Source organism: Salmo salar, chromosome ssa20 (genome assembly GCF_905237065.1).
Source record: "Salmo salar chromosome ssa20, Ssal_v3.1, whole genome shotgun sequence".
NCBI lineage: Eukaryota > Metazoa > Chordata > Actinopteri > Salmoniformes > Salmonidae > Salmo > Salmo salar.
In genome coordinates, this window is record NC_059461.1 from 25278046 (window position 1) to 25300816 (window position 22771).

General features: G+C 43.4%; 1 protein-coding gene across 16 annotated transcripts in view; it reads right to left on the bottom strand.

Annotated features, from left to right (window-relative positions):
* The window catches only part of LOC106579842 (AP2-associated protein kinase 1), a 70968-nt gene that overhangs the window by 39263 nt on the left and 8934 nt on the right, over nucleotides 1-22771 (bottom strand). For all 16 annotated transcript variants that reach the window (XM_045703113.1, XM_014160119.2, XM_014160117.2 and 13 more), the window contains exons 2-12: nucleotides 11586-11704; nucleotides 9846-9954; nucleotides 9576-9718; nucleotides 9245-9366; nucleotides 8999-9080; nucleotides 8702-8834; nucleotides 6902-7005; nucleotides 6234-6313; nucleotides 5979-6133; nucleotides 5400-5572; nucleotides 4085-4278 (exon numbers count right to left, since the gene is read on the bottom strand). In XM_045703113.1, the coding sequence (XP_045559069.1) occupies nucleotides 4085-4278; nucleotides 5400-5572; nucleotides 5979-6133; nucleotides 6234-6313; nucleotides 6902-7005; nucleotides 8702-8834; nucleotides 8999-9080; nucleotides 9245-9366; nucleotides 9576-9718; nucleotides 9846-9954; nucleotides 11586-11704 (1414 nt within the window). The remainder of the gene's footprint in view (nucleotides 1-4084; nucleotides 4279-5399; nucleotides 5573-5978; nucleotides 6134-6233; nucleotides 6314-6901; nucleotides 7006-8701; nucleotides 8835-8998; nucleotides 9081-9244; nucleotides 9367-9575; nucleotides 9719-9845; nucleotides 9955-11585; nucleotides 11705-22771) is intronic.

Here is a 22771-nt window from a genome sequence, read left to right on the forward strand (position 1 = left end):
ACAAATCATCATAACCGATAGGCAAATACTCATGCATAATAGAGAAATATATAATTCTTGAGCAGAATCATACATAACAACGATTCATCATCATCAAAGCAGATTTGTCGATCACATATCTTGACAGATAATCATCAGACAGACCAGAGCGCATCAGGCATCAACATCTTGAACAGATAAAATCATAACCGACAGACAACGATATAGCGGCACATAGACAGTGATGTCATCATAATAGAGCAGATAATTAACAAATGAAATATAATAATAACAAGAACGATAAATCGCAGAGCAGACCCACGAATGTCTCTGAACAGATAAGATAAAATGTGGGGACAACGGGCAACGAACCCACGAACAGATAAAAATATACCAAGGCAGACAGATAAGTGGCAGACGGGCAGATTATAGTAACAGACAGACCGCAACAGATAATAATAAAGAGGCAACAAAAGATAAAAATATGCTTAGACAACAGGGCACCCGGGCAGATAAATAATACAACAACGAACAAACGTAACAGACAACGTCTGGCAACATAGAAGATAAAAATGTGTGACGGTCCATCTTCGGCAGATAAAAATAATCAGAGGCAGATGAAAATAAGGCGAGGCAGACATAGTAAAAATGCACGGCCATGGCAGACGAGAAGGCAATAAGATAACGAACGGCGGAATAACAAGTAAAAATATGTGATAAAATGCATAAAAGAAGCAAATAAAGCAAAATGATGTGACGGGACGACAGACCAAAAATATGTGCAACCGACCAGGAGATAAAGTAGTTGCGAACGGGCAGATCAGAAAATATCTTAGTGAAAACACACAGACAACACGATAAAAATATGGGAGACGGATGAAAATGTCTTGAACCCGGATAATTGAACGGACAACAAGACAGAGGACAAAATAAAAACAACAGATAAAAATAATGCACAATAAAAATATGTGGACAGATAAATAAAAAATGAATATAAGCATGCACGGTAAATACAATCAAATAAACTACAATAAATAATACGATGGCAATGGCGACGTGCAATATCGGATAAAATAAACGTAAACGACGCAATGGTGCGCAAATAAGCAATGTAGACAGACAAAGATAAAGTAATAAGGGGGAAATGAATAATGTGGACGGGACGGATATAATAAGGGCTGACGGATAAAATAATGATAGTAGATAAAAGAAATAGCATAATAAAATCGAATAGGCGACAGATATGATAATGCAGACAATAAATAGAAACGACAACAATAATAAGGACAATAAAAATAGGCAATGCGAACGAACAGACAGATAAAAATAAGGCAATGCGAACAGACGGACAGATAAAAGCAATAGCGACACAATAATGAATAAAACGAAAATAAACAAAAGATATTGGCAGATAAATACAATGAAACGATAAATAAAAAATGCGAACAGACGGACAGATAGAAATAGCGCAACGAGAAATAAATACAATGCGAACAGAAAAATACAGACAGACAACGAGACAGATAAGTAAAAACGTGAGACGAGACGGGCAGATAAATAAACAATAGCAACAGATAAAAAGAACGAAACAGAAAAAAAATAGCAACAGGCAGACAACAGATATAAAACCAATGGGAACAGACGACAGATAAAAAATAAACAGAGGAGACAGATAAATAACAATGCAACAACAGAGCAGATAAAATGAAATCGCAATGAAAATAAAGGACAGATAAATAAGAACAATAGCGAAGATAAATAAAGAGCAAGTGAATAAAATAAGCAATAGCGACAGACAGATAAAAATGGAGCAATGGCAACGGATAAATAAAATGAGAGCAATAGAACAATAAAAATGGACAATGTAAACAGACAGATAAATGCAGGTAAATAAAATACCGGACAGATAAATGAACAATGCGGACATAAGCAACAGATAAATGCAATGGACAGATAAAAAATAGCAGATAAATAAACGAATAATATGCAGACGGATAATAACAGATAATGGTACAGATAACAGATGGCATAAATGCGGCGGATGGCAGTAAAAATGCGGACAGATAGAGCAGTAAAATATGTGAACCGATAGGCAATAAATATGCGGACAGATGAGCAAAAAGTACGGATGGCAATAGCGATAAGCAGTGTGATGGGCAATAAGATAAGCATAAGATGAGTAAAAGTTAATATGTGGATGGGGCATGTGCAGATAGCGCAATGATGAGACGAGATAGGGCAATAATGTGAGCAGATAGAATTTAACGGATGAAGCAATAAATGTGCGGTGGAATAGCAGAGGATAGGCAATAATATGAGGCAATGAGCAAGAATAATTAAAAGAAGGGGGGAATAGAGCGAGCTGAGCAGTAATATGAGGAATGAGCGTGGAGATAGCGGAGATAGATGAATGGCAATTGGATGGCAAGATGGCATGTGAGCAGAGATAGTTGGACGAATAGCAACTGAATATATGAGAGCAATGAGCGTAATATGTGGGCAGATGAGCAATATGTGGGCAGATGAGGCAATAATAATGTTGAACGGATGAGGAATAATAGCGCGATGAGCAAAGTGGGCGGATGAGAGATAATGTTGGAATGGCGCAATAATAAATAGAGCAGTAAATATGTGGACAGATAAGCAATGACGATGAGAAAGTAACGTGCAGAAACAGGGTGCAATAATGGTGAACAGATGAGAGCAATAAATGTGCGGACGGATAAATAGTAAAAATGCTGGACAAGATAAGCAGATAATGATGTTGGATGGATGGGCAATATGTGCGATGGCTGTATGGAATTGATGGCTTGTGGGCGAATGGGCAGTATAGAGAGCAGATAAGCAATATAATGTGGAGAATGGCGATGGATGGAAGACATATAGGCAGCAAAAATTGAAGATAGCAATAAATGTGTAACGGATAAAATATGGGATAAACGACAGATAGGCGTGTGTGGACGGATGAGCAGTAAAAGTGCTGAAAAATATGTGGACTAGAGCAGTAAAATGTGGAGGTAATAATAGATACATAAATGGCGGAGCAGCAATGAAATATGGGCTGGATGGCGCAATGAAGGCATAATGTACGGATAAGGCAATGTGTGGACGGATAGGCAATATGTGGACAGATGGGCAATAGAGACGGATGAGCAGTAATAATGTAGATGGGCAATAAAGACGAGCGCAATTGTCAGATAGGCAATAGTGACGATAGGCAATATGTGGATGTGTCATGAATGGACAGTAGGGCAATAATGTGAGAGATGGGCAATATGTAATGAATATACGAATGAGCAGTGTGCGTAATAGATAATGCGAAGATATACAAAAAATAATGTAAATAAGATAAGCAGTTAAATACGGGATAAAAATAATAAGCAGATGGGCAATATGTGAGCGGATGGCAATCGCGGACGAGATGAGCAATGTTGAAATGCAATGTGGCAGATAGCATGTAAGGATAGGATAATGTGGGCGAGATGGGCAATATGTGAGCAGATGAGGCAATAATGTGAACAGATGGGCGCAATGTGTGAAGGATGAGGCAATGTGTGGACAATGAGAATAATATGAAAGATGGCAATAATGGCGGAGGGAATGTGCGGGAGGAGGCAATAATGGGAACGGATGGGCAATAATAGTAGAGATGAGCAATAATAACGAATAGGGCAATAATAAAGCAGTGAGCAATTGTGAACGAGCATGGCAATAATGAATGGCGATGGGCAATTGATGAATGACGAATGTACGCAGATAATAGTTAAGGCGGATAATGTGAGTAATGGCGATGCAATAATTGAGCAGATAGGAAGTCGCGGCTTTCTCTGCTCTCGCTCCTTTCTCTCTCTCGCTCGCTCCCTTTCTCTCTCGCTCGCTCCCTTTCTCTCTCTCGCTCGCTCCCTTTCTCTCTCGCTCGCTCCTTTCTCTCTCTCGCTCGCTCCCTTTCTCTCTCTCGCTCGCTCCCTTTCTCTCTCTCGCTCGCTCCCTTTCTCTCTCTCGCTCGCTCCCTTTCTCTCTCTCGCTTGCTCCCTTTCTCAGTGCGTGTGTGGAATGAATGGACAGTTGATTCCTCAGTTCATTGAGATGGGTTAATTCAGCTCACTTGGACTTGTTGAGGCTGGCCTCTGCTGCAGCCGCCTGCAGTAGCTGGGTTGACTTGCTGATTGGGACCCCAAACACAGCACTGTGAGTGACGTCGCTCAGGATGCGTCTGTGACTGCCTCGGGGGGGCATCTTTGGGGAGGAGGGGGGTGTCAGGGAGCCAACCTTGTGGAGCCCACGTCCAGGAGCCAGATGCTGGGAGGAGAGAGCGAGCGAGAGAAAGGGTTTAATATGGAGATAAGGAAAATATCAATATCAGTGAGAGAAGGAAGAAAATTACAGGCTGATTCAAGTTGATTAGCTATTCTATTGGTTAGTGAAAAGATATGGTTAATTAGTGGCAAAATACCAATGGATGGTTTCCAGGATGATCTGTTATTGATTCATATTTTTTACAGAGATTGGATTTAGAACAATAAATCCCAAAGGAGACAGAACTGAGTGTTGACAGGTTCCAGTGACAGACGTTTCATGACAACTTTAAACATTTTAACTACAGTGAAAGGAAATCCTATGCCTGAATCCTATCTTTTTGGTTTGATTCTATTTGATCACTATGCAAAGCATGAAATGGCTGTCTTCACTGTTAGGTGATTAGCTAGATTCTAAGGCCCCAGACAGAGCGAGTCAGGGCCTGTTAGTCCCCCTGTCCTACAAGGCAGCAGGCTGCCAGAGGGGATGGGCCTGTTAGCCCTCCCTGTCCCACAAGGCAGCAGGCCTGTTAGTCCTCCGTCCCACAGACCAGCAGGCTGCCAGAGGGGATGGGCCTGTTAGCCCTCCCTGTCCCACAGACCAGCAGGCTGCCAGAGGGGATGGGCCTGTTAGCCCTCCCTGTCCCACAAGGCAGCAGGCTGCCAGAGGAGAGGGGGGTTACCGTGGGCTCAGAGTCAGTCAAGTGCAGGTCCTGTGGTGGGAGAAACACTTCCTACTGTCTCATTTTGCCCAGTTTGGGATGAGTTATTGCTCTGCCAAGTGAAAACAAGTTCACCATATGTAAATACTAATCTGTTCCCTGTGTTTTTCATGAAAGTTGTCATTTTTGCAGTTGGACTTTTGTTAAACATGACATGTCAGTGTATTTGAATTAACAGATCAGATGGGAGTTCCTGGAAAGTCAAAGTTATTCAGTTGGATTCAATTTCATTCAAAACCACAAGGTCATTCAGAGGTCCTGCTAAAAGTGCACTCCACAAAGAAATATAAGTTAGAAGGCAATAAACATATACATAAAAAACAATGACTTAATATATTATTGGCAAATGGTAAAAAGATACTCTGATATATTAAGAAGCCCAAACACAAGGTAATATGCTCACGTGGTTGGGCTGCTGCTGTGGGCTGAAGAAGGCTGCAGCCTGCTGCTTCATGAAGAGACCCTGCTGATGCTGGGGCGTGGCCATGGGCTGCGAAGGGGCGGTCTGAGTCAGTGGGGGTGTGGCCTGCTGGACTAATTGGACAGCAACTGCAGGCTGGGCGGCGCCTAAAACACCTGTAGTACAGGGGAAAAGATGCTTGTCTTGTAAGGGTGACATTGATAACAATTGACTAAAATAGACAAGCTTGCAGCTACTATCGGTCTCTATACAAGCAGATGGACAGAAGGGCTCAGATAGACTACGGGTGTCACCAAGGGCTCATTAATAGACTATTAAAGCCTTGTCCGGACAGACAAATTGAACCACTGGGATTACAAGGCCATGTTATGTCAGCCAAACACTTGGAACAGTTCAATACATCAAGCTCAATACAGGATGTCTATCTTGGTGAGTGTTTTGTTACAAGATAGACTTCCCCTGCTAGCAGGCCTCAGCTCTCTGCTCACCACATCATCAGGTCCTTGTGGTTCAAGCTTTGACTGAGAAACAAAGCAAGTACAGAGGGTAGTTTATGCGTACCTATGGGCTGGGGCCCTCCTGCAGCCATGTTGGGTCTCTTGCGTGGGGTGAGGGCCGGCTGGATGGGCAGGATGCCTATGGACTGGGCCCCTCCAGCTTTGGGGCGTGAACGGGGCGCGATGGACGTCTCCATTGTGGGGACAGGGTCAGAGAGCCTGGGAGGGGAGAGGAAGGGCAGGCCAGATTATCCTTTGCCGGAGCTTTACATCTGTAACTATAAAAAAAAAAGACCTGTTCCTCATGCTCCTCACTTACCTGGCTTTGGAATGACTCTTTTTGGCCACAGCTTCGCTGGCTCTGATTGGTTCAGGGAGTTTTGTAGGAATAGGAGAGTCCTGTGAAGGTGAGAAGAGTTTCAGTAGTATGCTTAGATATACTACTCAATTTTAATTAATCAGCTTCACTCAGATTTCTAGTGTAATGGTTTTCCTTTTGTCACAGCGAGGCAACAAGAACCCTTTATCATTATAACTTCTGCATGACATGACTGCAGCAATGTCATGATCAGTTAAAGATTCCATGAATCGGCCTTGAATGTCGACTGGGAATGACGTCTGAAATGTGCTGTGTCAGATTGAGTGCTGACATTGCTCCATCAATGCAAAGCAAAGGGGCCTGGGGGACAGAGGGCAGCCAACTGGCAACAACCACAAAGCTCCTTGCGCCCTCATCCTCTGGCATTTTTCACTAGACTTATGTTGTTTTCCAAAAAGATTAGACATGAAAACTTCTTAGTAAAATGTGGAAGCTTCTTACATTTGAAATTAAATAACATTACACCTGGCATTTGGAGGGCAAGGTAACAATTCAAATAAAGTTAAAAGTTCCTCTACATTTTCACCCTTTGAATTATTTGTTTGTAACCTTTGTCTCCGGGGTGATTTTCTGGTCCTGTTGTCATTACTGATGGTGAGGTGACTTACATGTATGTTCTGGATGGGGCATTCGATACGGGCCAGCTTGAAGGCGAAGTAGGACACTTGGTAGATATCTGGTCTCTTCTCTGGGTCAGGCTCCAGCATGTATCCTGATGAATGGAAGAAAACATGGTTGGTAATTATGATACTGATACAGTGCATTCGGAAAGTATTCAGACCCTTTGACTTTTTCCACATTTTATTACATTACAGCCTTGATTAATTGATTAAATAATTCCCCCCTCAATCTCCTCACAATAACCCATAATGACAAAGCAAAAACAGGTTTTTAGAGAAATGTGCACATTTATTAAATATAAAAACAGAAATACTTTATTTACATTAGTATTCAGACCCTTTGCTATGTGATGCGAAATTGAGCTCAGGTGCATCCTGTTTCCATTGATCATCCTTAAGATCTTTCTACAATGTGATTGGAGTCCACATGTAGTAACTTCAATTGATTCGACATAATTTGGAAAGGCACACACCTGTCAAAATAAAGGTCCCACAGTTGTCCATGAATGTCAGAGCAAAAACCAAGCCATGAGTTCCGAGACAGGATTGTGTCGAGGCACAGATCTGGGGAAGGGTACCAAAACATTTCTGCAGCATTGAAGCTCCCCAAGAACACAGTGGCCTCCATCATCCTTAAATGGAAGCTGTTTGGAACCACCAAGACTCTTCCTAGAGCTGGCCGCCCAGCCAAACTGAGCAATCGGAGGAGAAGGGCCTTGGTCAGGGAGGTGACCAAGAACCCGATGGTCACTCTGACAGAGCTCCAGAGTTCCTCCGTGGAGATGGTAGAACCTTCCAGAATTACAACCATCTCTGCAGCACTCCACCAATCAGGCCTTTATGGTAGAGTGGCCAGACAGAAGCCGCCACTCAGTACAAAGCACATTACAGCCCGCTTAAAGTTTGCCAAAAGGTACCTAAAGGACTCTGACCATGAGAAACAAGATTCTCTGGTCTGATGAAACAAAGAATGAACACTTTGGCCTGAATGCGAAGCATCACATCTGGAAGAAACCTGGCACCATCCCTACGGTGAAGTATGGTGGTGGCAACATACTGACTGAGAGACTAGTCAGAATCGAGGGAAAGATGAAAGGAGCAAAGTACAGAGAGATCCTTGATGAAAACCTGCTCCAGAGCGCTCAGGACCTCAGACTGGGGTGAAGATTCACCTCCAACAGGACAACGACCCTAAGCACACAGTCAAGACAACGCAGGAGTGGTTTTGGGACAAGTCTGTGAATGTCCTTGAGTGGCCCAGCCAGAGCCCTGACTTGAACCCAATCGAACATCTCTGAAAATAGCTGTGCAGCGACGCTCCCCATCCAACCTGACAAAGCTTGAGAGGATCTGCTGAGAACAATGGGAGAAACTCCCAAATACAGGTGTGCCGGGCTTGTAGCGATATACCCAATAAGTCTTGAGGCTGTAATCGCTGCCAAAGGTGATTCAACAAAGTACTGAGTAAGTACTGAGTTTTTAATTTTGAATAAATTAGCAAAAATGTCTAAAAATCTGTTTTTGCTTTGTCATTATGGGCTATTGTGTGTAGATTGATGAGGGGAGAAAAACTATTTAAATCAATTTTAGAGCAAGGCTATACCGACACAAAATGTTAAAAAAGTCAGGGGGTCTAAATACTTTCCGAATGCACTGTATATTTCTCTCTGTGGACTAAAGGACTTGCACTGTGTAATCGAGAAGGGGCACAGAGCCAGAAAGACAACTCTCTTACATACAAATGCATGGACCAGTCAGTAGGAGTTGACAGGGAGGATGGCTACTCACTGATGAGGCAGTGCATGTCCGGGGAATAGCGGGAGTTGTCTGGTATAGTGAAGCTACCGTCACAGATGGCCACCTGGCTCTCCCCAAACGGCAGGGTGAAGTAGCACAGTTTATACAGTAGGCAGCCCATAGCCTGTAGAGACAGCACAGTGGACATCAGCACACCTTGTATTACCTCAAAAAACTTGCAACCCAGCAAGTCAGTTACACTGTACTTGACATCAAGCCAACATAACTCTATAGTGGAGAGAAACCAGTCATAATCTCTCATGGCGATTCAGCAGTATGCCAACTCACCCAGATGTCTGCCTTTGTAGTGATGACCATGCCATTGTAAAGGTTGATCATCTCTGGGGCTCGGTATGACAGAGTAGTGTACCTTAAGATGGGGAGGGAGCACACTCATTTAGGAAGGACTTCAAATGGCACAGTGAATCCACAACACCCCAACCTGTTGTACTTGTTGGTTCACTAGACAAACTATCAAACCACACCCATGTGTTCAGTATTCCAGTTGAGGTGAAGCTCTTCAGAATCACTCACTTCTTGATTTCCTCCTCCACCAGTGGCACGCCCTCTGTCTGAGGGTCCTGGAAGCGGTTGGTGGCGCTACCAAAGTCACACAGCACGTAGTGTCCCCGGTCATGGAGCAGGATATTCTCCACCTGCAGAGGAGATAGACACACAGATGACTCCTGAGACAGGTGACTCCTGAGTTGCTTTTTGAATGGTGTGTAACATATTTATACACTTCAAGGTTCACCTCTCATGCTGCAACACACATATGCAGCTAGGACATGTATTAAAGACAAACAGATAGAGGATAGTAGGGTGTAGACTCGGAGGGTGTGTGTGTGAAGCTAGGTGCTCGTGCCTTGAGATCTCGATGGATGATTGGCGTCTTGCACTGGTGGAGGCGGGCCACAGCCTCGCAGGTGTCACAGAAGATCTGCAGCACCTCTGCCTCAGTGAAGCCTGTCTGCAGACGCTGGTTCATCTGGTTCACCACCTGACCACCTGCAACAAACCAGGGAGGGCTTACAATGGGTTTGGAAACAAAGTAGATACGCTCCTGTAATGGCATGAGGTTTGTACACTAATGAAACTACGAAAGTGATTGATAAGGAAAGAGGGGCAGAATTACCACGACAGAAGTCCATGAGGATGAGGACCTCCCAGACATCTCCTGCTCCCACTGCAGTTATACTGGAGTCCAGGAAACCCACAATGTTCCTGTGGCCCACAAGGTCCCTCTGTACATGCACACACATGCACACACACACACAATTGGTTAAGATTACAAAGAATATAAAGAACCTCATAGGTCTCTGGTTTGCTTTCAAGTTCCAAACAGGCTGCCATAACAATGGTGATCTTTGTTTGTTTTTTGGACTGACAGAGTGTATTCTGCTTCTGCTTGCTGACTATGAGGATCTGCCAAAAGGTTGGAAGTAATAGGGTTGTTCCACAAAATGGGTGCCTTTTGGACATGCAAACTTTTAAGAAATTCACTTTAAAATATCTCTTCTTTCAGCATTTCAATTGCATGGAGAATATGTTGAGTGTATGGAAAAACAGATTTTCCAGTCTCAGGTATTAAAATCCTATAAACTAAGAGCATTTTATCTGCAGTTGTACCACATGGTCTGTCAAACCTGTTACGGACACTTATGTAACTGTTTAACTATTACTTAAAAGCATGTTTGAGATAAATCCCAAATGTTCTCATTGATCAAGTATCCCTTGTACAAATAAACTCCCATATAATATCAAATGGATAAAGTTACCGTTGGGCCTCTAACAGGGTTGACGATAACACAGTTTAGGTTTTAGGTGAAGATCGGCCATTACTCCTCATGTGGTGAAGAGCATGGGAACACATGGTGTTCATAAAATTAGGAATTATACACAAGACTTACTTCCTTTTCCACCATGCTGTTCAGAGGCCCCAAACAATGTCACCTGCTGTGAATCATTTAACATGGTGGAATGGTCCATTATTTTAAAGGAATAAATTGTTTGCATAATAGAGTTGGCCGTAAAATGAGGGACAGACGTAAACGCATCACCAATCACATTAATAGCAATAATAACCTTCAAAAATGACTGTCAAAGCAGAAAAATAAATAGGCCTTTTACAATGGTGAAACTTGGGGACATTTTGGGATTAAGTGAGTTGAAATCTTCCTAGAAGTGAGTGTTGATGGAGGGACATGTCAAAATGCTGAATTTTGGCACTTTAGCAAGCCATTATTCACATAAAACAAATCTGATGTATTGAATTATTCATGTGGTCTATATTATAGCGCACTTCATTTAATATGACCGGCTTTTAAAATTCAATATTGGTGCATAATTGCTACTTAAAATATCAAAGGGATGCAAAAGGCACCCATTTCGTGGAATGACCCAATAATGATAGCCATCCTGTACCAATTATGCCCCCCAGGATGTGGCTGCAGGGTCTGGTTATCCCCTGTTATCCAGTTAGGGAACTGAGGCCCAAGGGGTTGAGGGAGTTTATCTGCATGATTTCCAACTCAACATATTCAGCAGCAGGCTCTAACGGACTGAAGACTGTATGACTCAGTTACTACCCACCCTTCTGCTCCCTCCCTCCCTATATATTTGTTTAAGTAGTCTTGTCAACCCTCCCCATCCATAGTCAGCAACTCTTTCCCATATCACCTCTTCCAGAATAGAAACACAATCCTATTCTTTAATTTGTGTAGTTTCATCTGTGTGGTTCTACATCAGCTTCACTACAGCAGTGGCACCGTGATTTGCCCCCTTTGTGAAGCCCATTTGTCTGAGAGAGCCTGTGCATTATAAGGTAGACTTGGTGACAGACTGAGCAGAACTCCAGCCCAGAGCCGGTTCTCACCATGATCTGGATCTCGAGCTTGCAGATATGCAGGTCGTGCTCGTTGTTGACGTACATTCTCTTCAGGGCACAGCGGACCCCCTGGTGGGTCCGCACCAGGAACACAATGGCAAAGCCTCCTAAAGAGAGAAAGATTTCAGCATTGACCTGTGACTGAGTGGCACAGGTCACCACTGAGACCAACTGCATTGTCAGCTAACCTAACAGTAAGAATACAATAAACACAAGAGACCAGCTAAATATGGAGCGACACAAATGTTTGTTTCGTGACACTGGTTTCCCCTCAAGACAAACGGCTAAATGACGTGCTTTGCTTCGACAAATATCAGGAACAGTGACTAAATTAGCCTCGAGTCATGGTCAGTGAGCCTGGATGAGTCAAAGCTGATGATAATGCCGAGTGGCTGACTGTGTGCAGAGCAGAGCAGGCCTCCTTCAATCTGTCCATTACCTCATCATGATAGCAGCGCACCACACAACCCTGGCAACGTTCATCCTCTCTGTCATACAAAGTTCTGGTATAAACACACACTGTATGACCCCAGATCAACAGTGGCAGAGCTAGCTGGGAAGAAATGCTGTGAAATCTGTGTTCAGTCGGAGGGGTGGATGAAGCTGTGGTAAAGGAAGGCTCAACATAGCATTGGTGAGTCAGCAGTAGAGATGAGAATCAGAGGAAGACTGCAGGTAGCGGAGCTGCCGCACTGTGACTGGAGAAGGTGGAGAGTGTGAGAGTCCATCATCCGACTATTAGAGGCACATTGTGCTGACACATTGGGCAGTCGGCACGGCTCCAAAACAGCCCTTTTGTCTGGGTCTCTCCATTTCTCTCCCTCTTGCCTGCTAATTCAGACATATGCAGACACACAAAATCATGAGTGATTGTGTGGCTGGCTGTGCACACCATTTGTTTCTGGTGACCCAGGAGGCAGTGCTGGCTTGCTGTGATCCATGAGTGATACAACACTGGTCTCTTTCATCTACACACCATTCAAACAGTGAGGGGCTGGCTCTGCCTACATAAAGAACAACACCAAAGGGCAGGGTTCAGCAGAAGCACTGTCTGGAACCAAACATACTGAGCATGTATTTTAGCTAGAATTATCTCACATTGTTCAAAGAGAAAAAACAGTTGTGTATTATGTTGGTGATGCAGATATGGTGTTTTGAAGGACTGGTGGCTCTACAGTGTTATTGCAGCACAGCGCTGTAAGATGTGGGTAGGATTTGTCTGATTACAGGCTAGTAGAAGGTGAGCTAATGCTCTGAGGAGTTGGTTGAGAGCTCTGCTGGGCTGCTGCACTAGGCTCAGCACCTCCCGGGCTGGCCTGCATCTGGCTGGCCCACAGCCTCCACTGGCTGAGCTGGAGGGTTCTGATCAAAGCAGAAGCAGATATGGCCCAGGATCAAGTTTCACTAATCTGAATGAGAAATTCACATCCTATTAGTAGTTCTCAAATCAAATTTTATTTATGCCGAATATAACAGACCTTACAGTGAAACGCTTACTTACAAGACCTTAACTCTTATTTTTCTTAAAACTGCATTGCTGGTTAAGAAACAATATGTGCAAAATAAAAGAGTAACAATAAAGTAACGAGGCTATATTCAAGGGGTACCGGGTCAATGTGAGGGGGTACAGGTTAGTTGAGGTAATATGTACATTTATTTAAAACATTTAATTTCACCTTTATTTAACCAGGTAGGCCAGTTGAGAACAAGTTCTCATTTGCAACTGCGACCGGGCCGAGATAAAGCAACACAGAGTTACACATGGAATAAACAAACATACAATAATACAGCAGAAAAATCTATATACAGCATGTGCAAATGAGGTAGGATAAGAGCGGTAAGGCAATAAATAGGCCATCGTGGCGAAGTAATTACAATTAAGCAATTAAACACTGGAATGGTAGGATGTGCAGAAGATGAATGTGCAAGAAGAGATACTGGGGTGCAAAGGAGCAAGATAAGTAAATAAATACAGTATGGGGATGAGGTAGATTGGATGGGCTATTTACAGATGAGCTATGTACAGGTGCAGTGAGCTGTGAGCTGCTCTGACAGCTGGTGCTTAAAGCTAGTGAGGGAGGTAAACGTCTCCAGCTTCAGAGATTTTTGCAATTCGTTCCAGTCATTGGCAGCAGAGAACAGGAAGGAGAGGCGGCCAAAGGAAGAATTGGCTTTGTGGGTGACCAGTGAGACATACCTGCTGGAGCGCGTGCTACGGGTGGGTGCTGCTATGGTGACCAGTGAGCTGAGATAAGGCGGGGCTTTACCAAGCAGAGACTTGTAGATGACCTGGAGCCAGTGGGGCTGGCGACGAGTATGAAGCGAGGGCCAGCCAACAAGAGCATACAGGTCGCAGTGGTGGGTAGTATATGGGGCTTTGGTGACAAAACGGATGGCACTGTGATAGACTGCATCCAATTTGTTGAGTAGTGTTGGAGGCTATTTTGTAAATGACATCGCCGAAGTCGAGGATCGGTAGGATGGTCAGTTTTACGAGGGTGTGTTTGGCAGCATGAGTGAAGGATGCTTTGTTGCGAAATAGGAAGCCGATTCTAGATTTAATTTTGGATTGGAGATGTTTAATGTGAGTCTGGAAGGAGAGTTTACAGTTTAACCAGACACCTAGGTATTTGTAGTTATCCACATATTCTAAGTCAGAACCGTCCAGAGTAGTGATGCTGGACAGGCGGGCAGCAATCGGTTGAAGAGCATGCATTTAGTTTTACTAGCATTTAAGAGCAGTTGGAGGCCACGGAAGGAGAGTTGTATGGCATTGAAGCTCATCTGGAGGTTAGTTAACACAGTGTCCAAAGAAGGGCCAGAGGTATACAGAATGGTGTCGTCCGCATATAGGTGGATCAAAGAATCACCAGCAGCGAGAGCGACATCATTGATGTATACAGAGAAGAGAGTCGGCCCGAGAATTGAACCCTGTGGCACCCCCATAGAGACTGCCGGAGGTCCGGACAACAGGCCCTCCGATTTGACATACTGAACTCTGTCTGAGAAGTAGTTGGTGAACCAGGCGAGGCAATCATTTGAGAAACCAAGGCTGTTGAGTCTGCCAATAAGAATGTTGTGATTGACAGAGTCGAAAGCCATAGCCAGGTCGATGAATACGGCTGCACAGTAATGTCTCTTATTGATGGTGGTTATGATATCGTTTAGGACCTTGAGTGTGACTGAGGTGCACCCATGACCAGCTCAGAAACCAGACTGCATAGTGGAGAAGGTACGGTGGGATTCGAAATGGTCGGTGATCTGCATGTAGGTCGGGGTAAAGTGAATAATAAACAGCGAGTAGCAGCAGCGTAAAGAGGGGGGGGGGAGTCAATGCGAATAGTCCGGGTAGCCATTTGATTAGCTGTTCAGCGGTCTTATGGCTTGCGAGTAGCTGTTGTTTAGGAGCCTTTTGGACCTAGACTTGGCGCTCTGGTACCGCTTGCCGTGCGGTAGCAGAGAAAACAGTCTATGAGACTAGGGTGGCTGGAGGCTTTGGCAATTTTTAGGGCCTTCCTGACACCGCCAGGTATAGAGGTCCCGTGTCTCCTAGAGATGAACGTACTTTGGTGCGAAAAGTGCAAATCAATCCGGGAATAACAGCAAAGGACCTTGTGAAGATGCTGGAGGAAACTGGTACAAAAGTATCTATATCCACAGTAAAATTTGTCCTATATCGACATAACCTGAAAGACCGCTGAGCAAGGAAGCTGTCACTGCTCCAAAACTGCCATAAAAAAGCCAGACTACAGTTTGCAACTGCACATGGGGACAAAGTTCGTACTTATTGGAAAAATGTCCTCTGGTTTGATGAAACAAAAGTAGAACTGTTTGGCCATAATGACCATTGTTATGTTTGGAGGAAAAAGGGGGAGGCTTGCAAGCCGAAGAACACCATTCCAACCGTGAAGCACGGGGGTGGCAGCATCATGTTGTGGGGGTGCTTTGCTGCAGGAGGGACTGGTGCACTTCACAAAATAGATGACATCATGAGGATGGAAAATTATGTGGCTATATCAAAGCAACATCTCAAGACATCAGTCAGGAAGTTAAAGCTTGGTCGCAAATGGGTCTTCCAAATGGACAATGACCCCAAACATACTTCCAAAGTTGTGGCAAAATGGCTTAAGGACAACAAAGTCAAGGTATTGGAGTGGCCATCACGAAGCCCTGACCTCAATCCTATAGAGAACTTGTGGGCAGAACTGAAAAACCGTGTGCGAGCAAGGAGGCCTCCAAACCTGACTCAGTTACACCAGCTCTGTCAGGAGGAATGGGACAAAATTCACCCAACTTATTGTGGGAAGCTTGTGGATGGTTAGCCGAAACTTTTGACCTAAGTTAAACAATTTAAAGGCAATGCTACCAAATACGACAACCTGAAAGACCGCTGAGCAAGACCGCTGAGTGTATGTAACTTCTGACCCACTGGGAATGTGATGAAAGAAATAAAAGCTGAAATAAATCAATCATTCTCTCTACTATTATTCTGACATTTTACATTCTTAAAATAAAGTGGTGATCCTAACTGACCTAAAACAGGGAATCTTTACGAGGACTAAATGTCAGGAATTGTGAAAAACTGAGTTTAAATGTATTTGGCTAAGGTGTATGTAAACTTCCGACTTCAACTGTGCGTACGGTCACTGTGTGGACAACGTCATCGATGCAGTTATTGATGAAGCCAGTGACTGATGTGGTACACTCCTCAATGCCATCGGATGAGTCCTGGAACATATTCCAGTCTGTGGTGGCAAAACAGTCCTGTAGCTTAATATCTGCGCCATCTGATCACTTCCGTATTGAGCGAGTCAATGGTACTTCCTGCTTTAGTGTTTGATTGTAAGCAGGAATCAAAAGAAAATAATTATGGTCAGATTTGCCAAATGGTGGGCGAGGGAGAGCTTTGTATGCATCTCTGTGTGTGGAGTACAGGTGGTGTAGAGTTTTTTTCCATCTTGTTGTTAGAAATGAGGTAAAACGGATTCAAGTGTCCCTGCATTAAAGTCCCCGGCCACTAGGAGCACCACCTCTGGATGAGCATTTTCTTGTTTGCTTATGGCTTTATGCAGCTCGTTGAGCGCGGTCTTAGTGCCAGCATTGGTTTGTGGTGGTAAATAGACGGCTACGAATAATGTAGATGAGAACTCTCTTAGTAGATAAATGTGGTCCACAGCTTATCATGAGATACTTTACTTCAGGTGAGCAAAACCTCAAGACTTCCTTAATATTTGATTTTGCACACCAGCTGTTATTGGCAAATAGACAGACTGCAACCCCTTGTCTTACCGGAGGCAGCTGTTCTGTCTTGCCAATGCACGGAAAAACCAGCCAACTGTATATTATCCATGTCGTCGTTCAGCTACGATTCCTGATACATAAGACATTACAGTTAATGTCTCATTGGTAGGATAGTCTTGAACGGAGCTAATCCAGTTTATTTTCCAATGATTTCACATTAGCCAATAGGACGGATGGTAGAGGCGGGTTACCCACTCGCCGACGAATTCTCACAAGGCACCCGGACCTGCATCTGAGTCTTCTCTTCAGCCAATGACGGGGATTTGGGCCTGGTCGGGTGTCTGGAGTAATTGAATTTGCGTCCAACTCTTTAAAGAAAAACATTTGTGCAGTTCGAGGTGAGTAATCGCATTTCTGATATACAGAAGCTCTTTTCAGTCATAAGAGACAGCGGCAGAAACATGTACAAAATAAGTTACAAATAATGCAGAAAAAACACACAAAATAGCACAATTGGTTAGGAGCCCGCAAAACGGCAGACATCCCCTGCGTTGAGTCCAATCTTCTGCATCAAAACACAAGCACCATAAACACAGACACTTCACAGTGGCTCCTCACCCTGCACCAGACAACAAACAGTCTTGTCTGTACTCATGAATCTTGTAGATTATTCTTTAAAAAAGGGGCCTTCATGCTCTGAGCAGAATACAAACTGGGAGATGGCTGTGTATGTGAATGCAGAGCACCTGCAGTCTGTAAAACAAGCAAGGTCCAAATCAAATTTGAGAGCATTTTATTGGACAACTGCTTCCTTGTCTATTTCTACTGCTAGCACAGCTAAAGCATTTCAACCCTGCAGAAAGTCTCTGGCCATGTACACAATCTGGCTTGCCTGCTAAGTTAAACAGCATAGTGTGTAGTACACATACTATTTAGCAGTTATGGCTTCATATGAAGTGGACAAGATCGTTTGTAGCCCCACCCAGTGACCTTTCATTTTGTTGTTTTGGGCTAACATTAGCCAAGTACCTAGCATTTGGAATTAAGTATTTTGAGTAATCTTGTGTGTACCATAGGCCACGCATGTATGAACTGAAGAGTCACCAGAAGCTTGAGAGGAATGGGAGACGCAGTGGAGGAATGCAGTGCTGAAGCAGGGGGCTCATAATGAGGATGACTGGCTACTACTCTGAACTGTGTGTGGTGAGCTTACTGGTGCCCAGAGCTAATGAGGCATCACCCAAGTGGGTGCCATACATTGTGAAGGAGAAGTCCAGTGGCTACAAACATTTTTACATTACATTTAAGTCATTTAGCAGACGCTCTTATCCAGAGCGGTTCCCAGAGTAGCCCTCTACAAGATCGTTACCAGACTCAATCTTCATCAACCATCTCCCTAATCACCTTCCTATGATCAAGCCAGGAACTGTCCCTCTCCATCTTTGGAGGATGCATGCACTCAGACTTGGCCTCTATTGGTTGAACTAGCCAACTATAGCTCTGCTACTCATGATGTATTGCTTGTTTGTTTGCTTTTGAAATTATGAAAAGTGCTATTGAAATATAATCAGTTATTATATCAAAAGATGGCTTATTTAGTTTAGTAGAGCAAAAATCTCTGACGAAGGCCAAGAGGCCAACACGTAAGCTTCAATAAAAAAGTGATACTAGCAAGAGCAGTGTGCGGGTTTCTTTTTTGTTTCAATTTATAAACTGTGTGGTTCGATCTCTGAATACTGATTGGCTGACAGCCGTGGTATACCAGACCGTATACCACGGCTATGACAAAACATGTATTTTTACTGCTCTAATTACGTTGGTAACCAGTTTATAATACCAATAAGGCACTTCGGGGGTTGGTGGTATATGGCACTCCGCGTTGCGTTGTCCCTTAGCCGTGGTATATTGGTCATAGACCACACCCCCCTCTGGCTTTATTGCTTAACCATGCACCTGCAACAAGATACCTCAGACGTGCGAGTTAATTTTTTTATGTTGAAACGTTGCAAGTAAAACACACCAACAGTAGATGTACCGGTATCAATTTTTATTTATTTATTACAAACAAGAAACACTTTTTGATGAGAAAACTGAAATCCACATTGGGTTTTACAAAAGGACTTCACCAAAAACAGTAGGATACTTCTGGATGTTGGCAATGAGGCCCTTTATCTACTTCCCCAGAGTCAGATGAACTTGTGGATACCATTTTGGATACCAATTAACATTAGCGCAATGACTAATTATATGGGTATCTACTAGCATGCTAGCAGATCACACAATGACTGGGAGTCTATGGCTGATGCTCGTTAACGCAACTTCGAGTCCTACTAAAGCATGTAGCTAGCTTTACTAAAGGCATGGCAGGCAGCAGATCTGTTTTCAAAGAAGTAATGTTAAAATTAAAATAGTTGTGATCATTTTAATGAGAACAAAAGTGACTTCCATTTGAAGACCACTGCAGAAGCGTCACCATCTTGCAAGTTGTTTACTCGAAGAGATCTAGCTATCAAAACACGCATACCCCTCTTCCAATACATTTTAAATTCCTTTAAAGTGTGCAGCGAATTCTACTAGATGAAAAGCCCGAAATGACAACATCCTGGCATTTAAACCACAATAGATTTTTAAAAAATGCACATACTATAACACTTCCTATTTTCACATACTCAAACAGCCTACTATTTAGGACGCAAGTATGGGCATTCGGACACAGGCCTCCATCTTTATTACTCACTCGGACAGACACAAACAGTCAGTCCTACTAGAGGAGGCTGCTGCAGCTGCTCAGAGAGGCCTGTGGGTAGCCAGCCCCGTGCTCTCCCAGGCCAGAATGCCATGTGTTGTCGTTTGCGCTGAGCCATGCCCTGGGCTGAGTCATCCAGCTCGCCTCGCATCACTAAGCCAAGGACAGCGCCCTCCACGTGATCAGTGTGTTTGATCATCTGAGGCTTTCCACCACAGCCTTCAGTTCAGTAGGTGCTGCTGCTGTCCAATGAGGCTTTGTGTGAATAGTACATACACTCAGTAGAATGGTATTCTACATACGTACACATGGTATTGGTAAATGTATGACCCATGGGTCAGGCTAAAATCAACTCCCTTCTGTATTTTCTATTCATCATACCCGCACCATAATACTTAGTCCTATGGTGACTAATTAAGTATTAAAGACAGAATGAGAAAGATGGGCTGAAAGATACCCCATGCTGCTTATTTATGATTGACTGCATTGAGAAGTTTTTTAAAAATAGGCTCTCATATGAACAAGTTCAAACACATTTATGCAAATGTATGCAAAATAGTGTATCCAGCAAAGCTTGTTTAGTGCCTGAATCAAATTGATCATCAGAATATACTGCGAGGGCAAGCACACAAACATGTACACACTACAGGTGTGTGTGTGTGTGTGTGTGTGTGTGTGTGTGTGTGGTCCTGCCACAGCTGATGTTGGGTTTGCCCTGCCAAGCACCTGCTAGTTCGCACCGTCTAATCTTGGGTGCCTGCGTGAATTTAGAGGGATTAGCAACCTTCTTAAAATGACATGCACCGGCACACTGATTTACTGCACTGGACAGGTCAACAACAAGAGCTACAAAATACCCCCCCCAACACTGATGACAGTCAGTATAATATGTTGTTGTCCACTCAACCAAATACATACAAATGAACACTTTTTGAATACAGTTCAGTAAACAAAGGGTCGTCATCACTGCAATGGAGCTTGTGTAACAGCACGTAGCCTACTATAAATGAAAAAACTACTACACTGTTTACAAACACGCTCACTGAGGAGTATGCATTACCCTGCATCCTGCATTGAGCAGACAATTCTACAGGCAAAGTCTTGCCTCCAGTAGGCATTAACATTAAACCAGCTTGCACCAGCTGATACGCATCGGTAAATAGAAAAATGAAAGGCAGTCAGTTTAAATTCGATCCTTGCATTTTCCTAACATGCCCCTGTGGCTGCATTGTGTGTGTGTGATGGTGCAGCAGCAGGCAGGCTTCCTCCATGACAATGCCAGTCATATATGGTTGTGTCTACATTTGACACTTACACTACCGGTCAAAAGTTTTAGAACACCTAGTCATTCAAGGGTTTTTCTTAATTTGTACTATTTTCTACATTGTAGAATAATAGTGAAGACATCAAAACTATGAAATAACCCATATGGAATCATGTAGTAAGCAAACATTTTTTTAAAATATATTTTATATTCGATATTCTTCAAATAGCCAACCTTTGCCTTGATGAAAGCTTTGTGCACTCTTGGCATTCTCTCAACCAGCTTCACCTGGAATGCTATTCCAACAGTCTTGAAAGGAGTTCCCACATATGCTGAGCACTTGTTGGCTGCTTTTCCTTCACTCTGCAGTTCAACTCATCCCAAACCAACTCAATTGGGTTGAGGTCGGGCGATTGTGGAGGCCAGGTTATCTGATGCAGCACTCCATCACTCTCCTTCTTGGTAAAATAGCCCTTACACAGCCTGGCAGTGTTGCGTCATTGTCCTGTTGAAAAACAAATGATAGTCCCACTAAGCACAAATCAGAAGGGATGGCGTGTTGCTGCAGAATGCTGTGGTAGCCATGCTGGTTAAGTGTGCCTCTAAATAAATCAGACAGTGTCAACAGCAAGCACCCCCACACCATAACACCCCCTCCTCCATGCTTCACGGTGGGAAATACACATGGGGATATCAACTGTTCACCCACACTGCATCTCACAAAGACACAGCGGTTGGAATCAAAAATCTCCAATTTGGACTCCAGACCAAAGGACAAATTTCCACCGGTCTAATGTATTTCTTGGCCCAAGCAAGTCTCTTATTATTGGTGTCCTTTAGCAGTGGTTTCTTTGCAGAAATTCGACCATGAAGGCCTGATCCACGCAGTCTCCTCTGAACAGTTGATGTTGAGATGTGTCGGTTACTTGAACTCTGTGAAGCATTTATTTGGACTGCAATTTCTGATGCTGGTAACTCTAATGCACTTATCCTCTGCAGCAGAAGTAACTCTGGGTCTTCCATTCCTGTGGCAGTCCTCATGAGAGCCAGTTTCATGAAAGCTCTTGATAGTTTTTGCGACTGCACTTTAAGAAACGTTCAAAGTTCTTGAAATGTTCCGTTTTGACTGACCTTCATGTCTTCAAGTAATGATGGACTATCGTTTCCATTTGTTTATTTGAGCCGTTCTTGCCATAATATGGAATTGATATTTTACCAAATAGGGCTATGTTCTGTATACCCCCCTACCTTGTCACAACACAACTGATTGGCTCAAATGCATTAATAAGGAAAGAAATTGCACAAGTTAAAAGTTAAGAAGGCACACCTCTTAATTGAAATGCATTCCAGGTGACTACCTCATGAAGCTGGTTGAAATAATGCCAAGAGTGTGCAAAGCTGTCATCAAGGCAAAGGGTGGCTATTTGAAGAATCTCAAATATATACAATTATTCTTTTATTTGTTTAACACTTTTTTGGTTACTACATGATTCCATGTGTTATTTCACAGTTTTGATGTCTTCACTATTATTCTACAACGTAGAAAATAGTAAAAATACAGAAAAACCCTTGAATGAGTAGGTGTTCTAAAACTTCCGACCGGTAGTGTGCATGCGACTTCTGCTATCAGAATACGAAGATTGCATTGAAAAGACGCGTCTAGACAAACAAACGTTTGTGGTCAGATTGTGTACAGATCTGGCTTACCACTTCAGGAGGTGGTCAGGGATGCAATGTGTGTGGATTTATCCTCAGTCTGGACGCAAATCAAGCTACCGAAAGTGCATACAGTGTACGACGTCATGAGCACTCCCACAAATCCAATTATTTATTTATCTTTTGCTAAAGTTATGCTAATCTGTTTGCAATCTCTTTAGCATTGCTTGCTAGCTATAGAGGTTTTCTAGCTAGTTAGCTACTGCC